Below are 13,908 nucleotides of genomic sequence, written 5' to 3'. Positions count from 1 at the left end.
TACCAGTATTTATTTTTTTATTGAATCATTCATGGAATAAGTTAATTTTTCATCAGGATTATTTATTATTATTATTATTTTCTCACTTCTAGCAGTTAGTTTGACTACATGTATAATAAATATGATGTCATTTTTCATAAATTTTCGTAATTTTGATAAATATTAAAATGAAAAAATGCTTTTTTTTTTTTTTTTTTTTTTTTTTTTACTTTTTTACTTTTCTTGATATTATATATGCATGCTACTTTTATTCAGATTTTAGGCCCAGGTACAGGAACAGCATGCGAGATTGAAAGTTGATGCCATTTTATACGTCACCAAAGCTGCTGCATTTATTTGCGTATACAGAAAACTACACCGCAAAATCAAATTCTTTCCCTTCAGGATTCACAGTTAAGGGTAAAAGAGAAATTTGTGCCAGCCATAACCTCTATTTCCATGGGTCACTGTGTTTTTATTGCTTTGTCATTCTGAAGCAAATGGAAATGTATTTGTTTAAATCAGAAAAATCTTTATGTACCATTTGTACATTGTAAACAGGGAATTTGTTCTGGCATTTAGTAAGCTTGGCATTTAGTAAGCATGCAGCTTGTTTCTAGCATCGGTTTGGTCTCAGACACTATGCATGAGATACAGCATGTTGGATATCTTTTGTAGACTTTTTTGCGGTTAGATCAGGCCATGAGTTATAATATTTTTTACTTTCTTGTTTTCTCATGATCACGACCTAATTTTCTCATGATCTTGACATAACAAACATTGTTCCCTCATGACCAGTACTTAACTAAGTACACTAACAGTAAATAAATATTATAATGCATGGCCTTTTAGGACTTCCATAGAACTGATGCCATCAGAAGATGTAAAGAAAGCTTATTTTTCTTACATATTGTCTGATCTAATCTTGATTTGGTTTGCATTTAGGATCGATCTATCTTACTGAAGGGACATGTGTACCTTTGTGAACCTTTGTGCTATCTTAAGAGGACTTTGATGTGTTAAGTACAGCCAGACTTTGTGAACAGATCTGAGGTGAAAGGTCAGACAAAGAGAGCAATCCTGAAGACACCTATGAAGCAGACCTGGGTCCAGATCTGGGATGGTGGCTACAGACAAACAGCTGGTAACAAGGCCACCCATTGCAGGTTCAACCCAAAATGCTGACATGGCACCACCTTGTGGACAGACAACCTGAAAGTTGAAGTCCGGTGCATTCCCTGCCAGGCAGCATGCATGGTCTTAGATGGGATAGACTTAATAGTGCATACAAATAAGGCAAAAATATGCTTATGCTTTCTAGATCTGTTTAACAAACCAGAATACAAGGCTTAATATTCTACTGTAATCTACCTGTCTTTCAGCCACTGGATCTCTAGACAAAGCCAGGGAAGGTATTCTTCATTTTTATTCCCATATTACAGTAGAAAACTCCAAAATCTTTATATCTACTTTTGCTGATTTGCAGTGGAACTGACTTAATTTATTTCACAATTAGTTTTTTTTTTTTACTATGTGGCAAGATTTATAACCACAGAACTGAAATTTTCTAGGCTTCAGTTCCTGGGCTATTTTTGTTCTTTATACTAAACTACTGGCCCCAGGAGTTATCACTATTGATGGAACAGAACTTTCCAGAGCTGTGGTAGCTCACATGCTGAGCTTATTATTGGAAGATTATCAGTTCAAATCCCAGGTCTGCCAGAGCACCACTGCTGAGCCCTCGAGCAAAACACTTAACATGACGTTGTGCTTGGATTAGATTCTCTCAGAAGTTGCTTTTAATAAATGTATCTGCCAAATGATTCCAAATACTTCCCTTTTATTCCTTTAGCTGTTATCCGGGGTCTGCTAGAAATATCACAGCCTTTCTAAAAATATTTTTGTATCTTTGTGCTTTTAGCACATTTTTCAGAAACTGCATTGCAATGTCCGTCAATATAAATGTAAATGATCAGCACATGCCTAGTGGGTGCTGGTCCCTTCTCACATTGCAGTTAGCATGGACCAGTCGCCTTTATATTCAGTAGATAATTTGGTCAGGTATCTAGAGGTACATGACCCAAAAGAAAAGAAAATGTAGCAATTAGTTTTCAATAAAAAAATAGACAACTTGCTTTAATATTGGACAGCTTTGAAAAGTAAAAGCCAAAGTAATGGCTTTGACCAAGTGTGCTTCACAGTTCTGACATAGCACCATGGTGCCAAGACAACCAAAGGTCAGTATTCAAGAGTGTGTGTGTGTGTGTGTGTGTGTGTGTGTGTGTGTGTGTGTGTGTGTGTGTGTGTGTGTACAATGTGGGAGCTGTTGCTTGGCTGATTCAAGTTAAGAGACAGAATAATTGCAGTTAGTTTTGGGTGCAAAGTAAGTGTTTCCTCAAGACATGATACATGCTGACCTATTTCTTCATGTGGAGATTAGAGTCTGCAGAGAGGGGAAGAAGAAACTTCTTTTAGGATCCTAATGTCACATGGTATCAATATATGGTTTGAGTATTCAATGACATTATAGATTATAGAAACTATAACTGATAATTTGCTACAGAAACCGAGTTCGTTTAAAGAGTCACTGAACTAATTTATGTTTATTGGCTCTGCTACATAATTTTTTCAAGTATTTAAAAAAAAGTTTCCATATTAATATAACTAGTTTCCATATTTCACAAGACTCTCATTCTTCAAATTCCTCACTAATGTTTGAATGTTTAATTTTTGTTTATGCAACACTCGCATTGTATCATCCAGAAATCATATTGTACTGAATCACAGGCAGCTTTTAATGTTTATTTTTCATGTGATCAATTTAAAAGAAAAAAATTATATAACCAGAATGCTGAACAGCGAGCTTGTGCAGAAATAGCTGTAGATAGTAAGCATGCATTGAAGAGGATGATAAATCGCTGCATCTTTATCGAGTTGACCATAGGGCTTTGTGCGGTGCTCCATTTAAAATCATCCTCTACTATCTACTGGAACATTGCCCATATTGTTCATGCCTCACTGAAAATTTTTTCTTTTTTTTGGTCTCGATAATGGATGATAATGCTGTAGGACACATAGTACTTCATTTAGGGCAACTATCCATGCGAGGAACCCTGCAAAGTTACATAAACCATCATTTATATTTTTTGCCAAAAGGCACCAATGGGTTCACACACACGAGTCTCAGTGGAGGCTCAAAATGCTTATTTTCTTTCATTTTCGTTTGTTTTATGCGTTTGTCAAAGGTGGTTTGTGTGGTGAAGAACTTCAAAGGAAAATCTCTGCTAAGTGAAATTCCGCCTGAGGAGAATGTTTCTACCGCTCCCATGCTTGGAGAGCCTAGGATGGAGAAATACATCGTCTCACAGGTAAAGTATTGAAGTAACAATTTTTTATACTGTAATCAGAGATAATCCCAGGTAGTTTTGATGAAAAAAGGTGCACCATGCACTTTCAGAGGCCAAAATGAGAAGCACCATAAAGATGGCACAATTAACCTAATGTCAGCCTTCTGTTTCAGATGATACAATAGTCACATCAAATCTAACACTAAATTTATTCTTCTTCAGTATAATGACGTAAATCTGAACCAAGAAGATTGAATTTAGTGTTAAATTTAATCTGCATAGGTTTGACTACATGAATTATCTACAGCACATTCATTCTGTACACCCAACATCTCACAAACACCACAGCTTGAATGTGATGCTCATTAACTACATTTTATATGAATGTTTTAATCAAGGTGAAACAGGAAACAGGTGTGTGTGTGTGTGTGTGTGTGTGTGTGTGTGTGTGTGTGTGTGTGTGTGTGTGTGTGTTTTTGACGTTAGTGATGTGACATTCTGAGGCTGATGGTTAGTGTAGTTCTGGCTCAGTCGACCTTTCCATGACAAATAAAACCCACTTTTCATAGAGCACAAGAATGCACATCAACCTCGAATGCAATGTGTGTATGTGGGTTTCAGTACATCTATCATGTGTTTGCAATCACATGCTAATTTCTGCTCATACTTCATGTGCTTAAAAATTAGGCAACCAAAACTGGTAAAACTAGCATTAAACATGAAGGTCACACCTGAAGTTCCAGGCTTCCCTCTGGTTAACGTTACAGCTGTCCAATTTAATGAGCTTGTAGCAAGTTTTATAGTGCTTTCAAAATATTTTATGGTAGTGTTTTATATATAGCAGTGGTTTATCGAGACTCCCTGAGCTTTTATTGAATCTGAAGTACTTCCAAAGTTTTTATTTAATGCCTAAGACACTCTTTGTGCCTCTCTTGTTTCACTCTTAGTTTCTTGCTTACACACATACATTTGCAGTGGTGAATGAGTGTACATCGATTTTCAATTGCAGAATCCTTTTTTAAACCTTTTTTTTCTTTTTTATTTACACCAATGTGGCCATGTTCGAAACTGTTGGACAGATTTTCCTATTCAGATACATTTTTTTCAGAAACATGCCTCAAAATGTCATTTTTTTGTGTTTTATGAATATCTAAAAGTTTTCATAAAAAGTTTTCATGAAAGTGTATCTAGACACCATTGGATGGTGGTCTGTAGGATGACTTTGGAGGTGAAGAAGAAGAGGAGGAAAGTAAGGACTGAAAAATATAAGATGGTGGAAACTGAAGGAGGAAAAGTATAGTATGAGATTCACGGAAGAGGACAGACAGGGGCTCGGTGCTGGATGATTGGGCAACTACTAAAGAAGTGATAAGGGAGACAGCTAGAAAGGTACTTGGTGTGACATCTGGAAAAAGAAAGGAAGACAAAGAGACATGGTGGTGGAATGAGGAGAGCAGGTTGGTGAAACAGAATTGGGATCAGGAGTACAAATAGATGCGGCAGCAGGTGAAAAGCGATATGGCTAAAGCAAAGGAAAAGACATATGAGGAGCTGTATGAGAAGTTGGACACTAAGGAAAGAGAAAAAGATTTGTACCAATTGGCCAGGTAAAGGGACCGAGCAGGAAAGGATGTGCTGCAAGTTAGAACAATAAAGGATGCAGATGAAAGTGTGCTGACTAATGAGGAGAGTGTGTTGAGAAGCAGATAAGTGAGGAAAAGGTTGGATAATGTGGAGATGGTGAAGCAGGACGTGGATAGGACTAGTAGGGAGGAAGTTTGAGCAGCTAGAAAGTAGAAAGTCGGTTGGACCAGATGACATACCAGTAGAAGCATGTAAATGTTTAGGAGAGAAGGCAGTAGAGTTTTTAACAAGATTGTTTACCAAAATTCTGGAAGATGAGAGGATGCCTGAGGAATGGAGAAGGAGTTTGCTGGTACTCTTATTTACGAATAAGGGAGATGTGCAGACCTGCAGTAACTCTTGGGGAATAGAGTTGATCAGTCACACCATGAAGCCAGGCTGAGAGAAGAGGTGACCATCTGTCAGCAACAGCATAGTTTCATGCTGAGAAAGAGCACTACGGATACAATATTTGCTTTGAGAATGTTGATGTAAAAGTATAGAGAAGGTCAGAAGTTGCATTGTGTGTTTGTGGATTTAGAGAAAGCGTAGAGACAGGGTACCAAGAGAGGAGTTGTGGTATTGTATGAGGAAGTCAGGTGTGTCGGAGAAGTATGTGAGGGTGGTGCAGGACATGTATAAGGACAGTGTGACAGCAGTGAAGTGTGCATTAGGAATGACACACTGGTTCAAGGTGGAGGTTGGACTGCATCAAGGGTTGGCTCTGAGCCCTTTCCTGTTTGCAGTGGTGATGAACAGGTTGACAGACGAGGTCAGACAGGAGTCCGGATGGGCTATGATGTTTGCAGATATTATTGTGATTTGTGGTAAGAATAGGGAGCAGGTTGAGAAATGCCTGGAGAGGTAGAGGTACGCACTGGAGAGAAGGGGAATAAAGTCACTAGGAGTAAGACAGAGTACATGAGAGGAAATGCAGTGGAGTGAGGCGGTTGCAGGGAGAAGAGGTGGTGAAGGTGGATGAGTTAAAGTACCTGGGTTCAACAGTGTAAGTAATGAAGGGTAAGCTAGAGAATTTAGGAGAATAGTGCAGGCAGGGTGGAGTGGGTGGAATGATTTATGATAGGAGGGTATCTGCAAGAGTGAAAGGGAAGGTTTATAAGACTGTGGTAACCTGCTATGCTGTATGGCTTAGAGAGTGGCATTTGACAAAAAAGACAAGAGGCGGAGCTGGAGGTGGAGTTGCTGAAATTTTCATTTGGAGTGACAAGGATCAGACACAAGTTTATTATAGGGACTAAAGGCTTCTTTTTCTGTACTGTAATTTTTAATGCATCATCTGTTCTGTGTACTTGAAGAAAGAGTGTCTGTATTGTAGCATTAGTTTTACTTTCCCATGGGAAACATTATACATATTACATAAAAATGGAAATCCAAATTGTGCTTGTGAAAGAAAGATCATTATTGCCTGCTTTGACGTTCAGATCTTTATTATTACATTTTAAAGTCAGATCATGCAGTTGCATTGTTGATTTCCACAAGAGTGCTTCAATATGTCTTTATCTAAGTTTTTGTGCTAGACATTTTCATTTTGAAAATGACCTGACCAGGTTTATTTTGAGTATCAATATCCACAAAACACAAATTTTATCATGATTCCCTTAGCTGTCTGTCAGAAAAACTTGACACTACAGCTTTTTTTTCTGGCGGTTGCAAAGCATAGACACTGTAGAGTCCATTCAAATATTTTAAATATATGCCCTTCTTAGAGAAAACCATCTGGTTTTGTGGTGTGTCTGTCAGAAATTTGGTTAAAAATGCTGTTATAGCTAATGTAATAACCAACTTCTTTCTAATTCTGCTGTCTGGTATAAAGTTGAATTAGATTTGACATCATAATTACTCTCTTAGGAACAGCATGTCCCTTTAAATGTTTTACGTCTACATGGCCAACTTTATAAAGTGGTGAAAATTGTAGAAACGTGCGCATCTTCCGCTGAATAACTGCAGAGGGCTAAAGCAGTGGGCTTTTATTTTTAATGTTTTGTCTATTTCTCTAAAAGATTAATCGAACCCTCACACTACAGCCGGGATTTTATGTAATACTTAATTAAGTCCTCTTTGCAAATGTTAAGTAATAAGAGGATTTACTTAATAGAATAATGGTTGCGATATACTAAAGACTTTGATAATGGGTTCTGTGTTTTTCATGTCCAATTATATTTTCACCCCTTATACACCACAACCCTCATGAAACCTAAAATAGCATTGGAAATGGAAAGCGGTAGACTCCATTTTGAACAGAATGTAAGTTTCAATAACTTATATCTGATTGTAAAGTAATCACACACAAATCCTTATGTTGCATCTTCGGTGTGTCTGTACACATGTCCTGTTATTACCTGATGAATGAATGCAATGTTTTAATAATCAATGTCACCACTGGTTATAGCAAGTATAAAATGAGAGCATTATAAACATCACACATGCAGGAATATAGGTAGCTTAATGGTTAATGCATTGGATCAGAAGATCATGAGTTTAAATCCCAGCCACTCCAATCTGCCACTCCCCCCCCCCCATTGGATTACAAACATGGTATGGTTTATGCATATTAGATGTGTATAACAGTAAACTGGGGTATTATATATACACGTGTGATATATATGCTAGAGTCTAGTGGGTGGGAGCTTGATTCTACAAAGCTAAATCTAATATATCATTTGTGAATAGGAATATGACCCAAATGTTAATCCAGAAACCATACTCTGTCATTCATAAAGTGAGTGCACATGAAACATTAATTGAATGTTAGCCATTCGGGATTGTTATATTAGAACACACCTGTTTGAATACAAGACACACAGGAAAGGAGTCTCCTCTAGGGCAGTAATTAGCAATCACCCTGTAGAATGTAAGCTTCAGCACTCAGCATTACACTCAGGCATATTTGTGTCTCCGAACGCTTTATATTGCATTGTACAACAAGCAGTGCTTGTTGTAGTTATATGATGAATAGATCAATGTGACTTCCTCAAATTCATTCTGGATTCATATTAGGGTGAGTAGAAGGGCGTTTAGAGGAAGCAGCAGGCAGTCCATCAAGATTATCCTGCTGCCAAAGACAAACTACGTGTGCCTGCAGTGCATGGCTAGCATTCACTCCGTAATGGCTTACGTCAAGGCTACATCATTTATCTTGAAAATTGCAAAGGCATTCGTCAGAGCATGGGGTGGCTCTCTACCTAGTATTTGACTTGGAACTGATAATGCTTTATGAAATGAATTTAATACTTTTTTATAAAAAATTCAATTACTGATGACTGATAAAGAACTATATATAAAAAAATATATAACAGCTTTAATATTAATATAGCATAGTGAAGTGACTTCAATCTGGATTTACTTTTTTTCATTATTGGTCTGAAATGCATTTAATTCTTAATTTTTTTTTTGAGTCTGAATTTCACAATTTTTGCCAATGTTTAAATTGAGGGGGTGCTGGGGGGAAGTCCCAGTCCTCCCATAAGCATTAAGGGACACCCCATAAAGCACAGAAAAATTAACTTGGGGGGGGGGGGGGGGGGTCCCCTGGTTTTCATTAAAACTAGATTACTAGATGCATTTAAATTAGTGTGCTGCCGCTGCCACAAAGTGATACTGAAATTATTGAAATTATTATTAAAATTGGGCAAAATGTATAGTATAACTTTTTTTACATTTACAGTAATATACAGTACAGACCAAAAGTTTGGACACACCTTCTCATTCAAAGAGATTTCTTTATTTTCATGACTATGAAAATTGTAGAGTCACACTGAAGGCATCAAGGGCTATTTGACCAAGAAGGAGAGTGATGGGGTGCTGCGCCAGATGACCTGGCCTCTACAGTCACCGGACCTGAACCCAATCGAGATGGTTTAGGGGTGAGCTGGACCGCAGAGTGAAGGCAAAAGGGCCAACAAGTGCCAAGCATCTCTCTGGGAACTCCTTCAAGACTGTTGGAAGACCATTTCAGGTGACTACCTCTTGAAGCTCATCAAGAGAATGCCAAGAGTGTGCAAAGCAGTAATCAAAGCAAAAGGTGGCTACTTTGAAGAACCTAGAATATGACATTTTTCAGTTGTTTCACACTTTTTTGTTATGTATATAATTCCATATATAATTCCACATGTGTTAATTCATAGTTTTGATGCCTTTAGTGTGAATCTACAATTTTAATAGTCATGAAAATAAAGAAAACTCTTTGAATGAGAAGGTGTGTCCAGACTTTTGGTCTGTACTGTAAATGTGCGAAATATAATAATTAATTTATTAGTAAATGCTCAGCTCCATACAAGTAGTTTGAAACAAAAAAAAATTGCAAAATGTCTTCTGTATTATTTAATACAAAATAATAATAAAAGGGTTTGGATATGTGGAGCGGGGGGTATCTAAGGGGAGCTTTAACAAAATTCATACACTGGTTAATGGAAGCAAACAGGAAACAGGTAAACTAGGTGAACTGTTCAGTTGAGTGTTAGAGTGTTAGTCATGATAAACTCCTCACATTATATAACAAAACGTTAAATAGCTACTATACTGGCCAAAGAGATGGTGTTGTACTACAGGAGAAAAGAAGATTGTAACCAGCTCCATTGGCAGGATGTTGAGCCGGATAGGATTTCTTTTCGGCTTCTCCCGTTAGGGGTCGCCACAGCGGATCCTCCGCACGTTTGATTTGGCACATGTTTTACGCTGGATGCCCTTCCTAACGCAACCCTCCCCAATTTATCCGGGCTTGGGACCGGCACTAAGAGTGGCTGGGGATGGTTCCCTGACCGGGAATCGAACCCGGGTCGCAGCGGTGGGAGCGCTGCATCTTAACCACTAGACCACCAGGGGACCTTGGATGTTGAGCTGGATAACTGGATAACACCTATAAATAACTCTTGACAACAACCTGGACTGGAAGGTCAACACAGAAAGTGGATGAAGAAGCTCCTTTTAGGTACTTTAAATGTTAAAAAAAATGAAAACTTCTACCAGTCTGTGGAAGCCAGTGCACTGTTCTTTGCAATATTATGCTAGAAATGCAAAAAAAAAAAAAAAAAGGCTGCGTCTGTTTTGGGCTTCTTTGGGATGGTGGAGGAAAAGAGGTCACTCATTAAACTCACAGCCATTCTGGACAATAAAACAACACCCCTCATTTGACCTACACAGTGGAGCTTCTTCAGCAGGAGACTCATTTAGCTTGGCTTTAGAAAGCAGCTGCACAGGAGGTAATTTGTACCAACAGCAATTACACTGTACAACACTACTCTGAGCCAGTCTTAGGATTGGTGCATTGAGCTATTTCTGAAACTGACCAACATCCACTGTTCACAACCACATGCACTGCCATTTAAATGCCTTTCACGGTTCTGCTGTTACATGCTTACAATGTTTACTTTGATCATGTTTATACTGCAATGTAAAATCACCCCAGATCTGACATTGTGTCAGTTACCTTTACAATGTTTACATGAAAAAATACACTGCCATATCATACCCTCACACTGTATCTGTGGCTTCCTTATATACTATATATACAGTGGGTACGGAAAGTATTCAGACCCACTTAAATTTTTCACTCTTTGTTATATTGCAGCCATTTGCTAAAATCATTTAAGTTCATTTATTTTCCTCATGAATGTACACATAGCACCCCATACTGACAGAAAAACACAGAATTGTTGACCTTTTTGCAGATTTATTAAAAAATAAAAACTGAAATATCACATGGTCCTAAGTATTCAGACCCTTTGCTGTGACACTCATATATTTAACTCAGGTGCTCTCCATTTCTTCTGATCATCCTTGAGATGGTTCTACACCTTCATTTGAGTCCAGAAATTTTTGATTATACTGATTGGACTTGATTAGGAAAGCCACACACCTGTTTATATAAGACCTTACAGATCACAATGCATGTCAGAGCAAATGAGAATCATTAAGGTCAAAGGAACTGCCTGAAGAGCTCAGAGACAGAATTGTGGCAAGGCACAGATCTGGCCAAGGTTCCAAAAAAATTTCTGCTGCACTTAAGGTTCCTAAGAGCACAGTGGCCTCCATAATCCTCAAATGGAAGACGTTTGGGACGACCAGAACCATTCCTAGAGCTGGCCGACCGGCCAAACTGAGCTATCGGGGGAGAAGAGCCTTGGTGAGAGAGGTAAAGAAGAACCCAAAGATCACTGTGGCTGAGCTCCAGAGATGCAGTCGGGAGATGGGAGAAAGTTGTAGAAAGTCAACTATCACTGCAGCCCTTCACCAGTGGGGCTTTATAGCAGAGTGGCCCGACGGAAGCCTCTCCTCAGTGCAGGACACATGAAAACCCGCATGGAGTTCTCCAAGATGGTGAGAAATAAGATTCTCTGGTCTGATGAGACCAAGATAGAACTTTTTGGCCTTAATTCTAAGCGGTATGTGTGGAGAAAACCAGGCACTGCTCATCACCTGTTCAGTACAGTCTCAACAGTGAAGCATGGTGGTGGCAGCATCATGCTGTGGGGGCGTTTTTCAGCTGCAGGGACAGGACGACTGGTTGCAATCAACGGAAAGATGAATGCGGCCAAGCACAGGGATATCCTGGACGAAAACCTTCTCCAGAGTGCTTTGGACCTCAGACTGGGCTGAAGGTTTACCTTCCAACAAGACAATGACCCTAAGCACACAGCTAAAATAACGATGGAGTGGCTTCACAACAACTCCGTGACTGTTCTTGAATGGCCCAGCCAGAGCAATGACTTAAACCCAATTGAGCATCTCTGGAGAGACCTAAAAATAGCTGTCCACCAACGTTTACCGTCCAACCTGACAGAACTGGAGAGGATCTGCAAGGAGGAATGGCAGAGGATCCCCAAATCCAGGTGTGAAAGACTTGTTGCATCTTTCCCAAAAAGACTTCTGGCTGTATTAGATCAAAAGGGGGCTTCTACTAAATACTGAGCAAAGGGTCTGAATACTTAGGACCATGTGATATTTCAGTTTTTCTTTTTTAATAAATCTGCAACAGTGTCAACAATTCTGTGTTTTTCTGCCAATATAGGGTGCTGTGTGTACATTCATGAGGAAAATAAATGAACTTAAATGATTTTAGCAAATGGCTGCAAAATAAAAAATAGTGAAAAATTTAAGGGGTCTGAATACTTTCCGTACCCACTGTATATATATATATATATAAGCCACATGTCTTATTCATCATGTTCATGTTTTTGTCTGCTGGACCATATAAATTTGTATATCTTGTTTAAGACCAGTTAAAATTTGAGTACAATTCTCTCATACTGACCACTGGATTTTCAACATGGTACCTCATGGTAAAGACTCTCTAAAGACTTGAGAATTAGAATAGTAACACCCTAAAACAGAGTTACAGTACAGTGGCCAGGGTTTTCCAAGATGGCTTCCACTTGGAACAGACCTTGCAAGGGTCGATCAAAGAAGTTGAGTCCTTGTGCTGTGCATCAGGTGCAGAAGCTGACTTCAAAAGACAGATGCATGAGTGCTGCAGCATTGCAGAGGTTGCAGAAGCGGATTGCAGAAACTGTCCATTTGTCAGTGCTCAGACCATACACCACACAAGTTGGCTCACTAGAAAGTCTGCAGTTCATACCCTCACACTGTATCTCAGTTCAACAGTTCAACAGTTCAACAGTTTGCTGAAGACAACTAGTCAAAGAGTATGAAATACTGAAACTATGTTCTGTGGTCTTATGAGACAAACTTGTTTGGCTCAGATAGTCTCCAGCATGTGTGGTGACGCCCGATAAGGAGAACAAAAAAAATTGTGTCTTACCTACAGTCATGCATAGTGGTGGTAGCATCAGGGTCTGGAGCTGCATGTGTGCTGCTGGTACTGGAGAGCTGCGGGTCATTGAGAGAAACATGGATTTTAATATGTACTGTGACATTCTGAAGCAGAATATGATGCCCTTACAGTTTTGACATGTTCACATAGGCTGTTCTTTTGTTGCCAGTTACTTAGACAATAATGACTATGTTGAGTTATTTTCAGCAGACAGTAAATCTGTACTGCTATGCAAGCTGCACATTGACTACTCTAAAAATGTATCCAAGTTTTATCTCTACAGTATTGTCTCTTGAGAAGATATTCTTAAATAGTTGCTGAAATGCCGAGTGTACTCACTTTTGAGAGATACTGTATGTGAGTTTCCCTCTAGGAGGAATAAAGTGATCTGTCTGTCTGTCTGTCTGTCTGTCTGTCTGTCTCTCTCTCTCTCTCTCTCTCTCTCTCTCTCTCTCTCTCTCTCTCTCTCTATCTATCTATCTATCTATCTATCTATCTATCTATTGATTTAAACAGATATATTATATTATATCCTGTTATATGATATATATTTAAGCTACATAAATATTATTTTTTTTTGTTTTCAGAGTCCTAGAACCTACGCCGAGGTCACATGACGACGATATCATAAGAACATTCCAGAATCCGATGAAAACCCAGCAGCTCTTTTTGTTGACAAACAAGTGCAATGTTATTTTTGAGGGACCGTAAATTTTTTTTTTTTTTACCATAAATTTCTGCAGCGCTACCTTTCATTTCATTTCATTTCATCTTCTCCCGCTTATCCGTAATTCGGGTCGCGGGGGCAGCAGTCTAAGCAGATTCCCCAGACACTTCTCCGTGTCCAGGGATCGGGCTGTCAAGGCCCCTGCCTTCGACTGCTGCCCAATCCTCTCAGCACCGGTCCCTTACAGTCCCTCCTGCAGGTGGTGAGCCCACGGGAAGCAGCGCTACATATAAACCCAAATTTTCCTTGTCTTGTTCTTTTACCAAATGTAGTGCATATTCCTATTTTTATAACAATGACCAGTTTGTATCACTGTCCTTCAATACACGATGACGGGAATTGAAGCTGTCTTAGTGAAGACATTTTGACACATGGTTTATGTATAAATAGCTTGTACTGTATGTTACAACAGTTTATCAGTGTATGATTTATTAATGATCCAT

The 13,908-nt window shown here is 38.8% G+C and overlaps 1 protein-coding gene across 1 annotated transcript in view; it reads left to right on the top strand.

Annotated features, from left to right (window-relative positions):
* The window catches only part of plppr5a (phospholipid phosphatase related 5a), a 42,415-nt gene extending 28,932 nt beyond the window's left edge, over positions 1–13,483 (top strand). The window contains exons 5-6 of the mRNA XM_083548123.1: positions 3,225–3,347; positions 13,326–13,483. Of these exons, the coding sequence (XP_083404249.1) occupies positions 3,225–3,347; positions 13,326–13,355 (153 nt within the window). The 3' untranslated portion in view covers positions 13,356–13,483. The remainder of the gene's footprint in view (positions 1–3,224; positions 3,348–13,325) is intronic.
* Positions 13,484–13,908: the final 425 nt, after the last annotated feature.

This window comes from Silurus aristotelis (assembly GCF_946808225.1).
Source record: "Silurus aristotelis genome assembly, chromosome: 8".
In the NCBI taxonomy this organism is placed as follows: Eukaryota; Metazoa; Chordata; class Actinopteri; order Siluriformes; family Siluridae; genus Silurus; species Silurus aristotelis.
The sequence above is the reverse complement of the archived record's forward strand: the minus strand, read 5'-3'. Positions and strand labels throughout refer to the sequence as shown.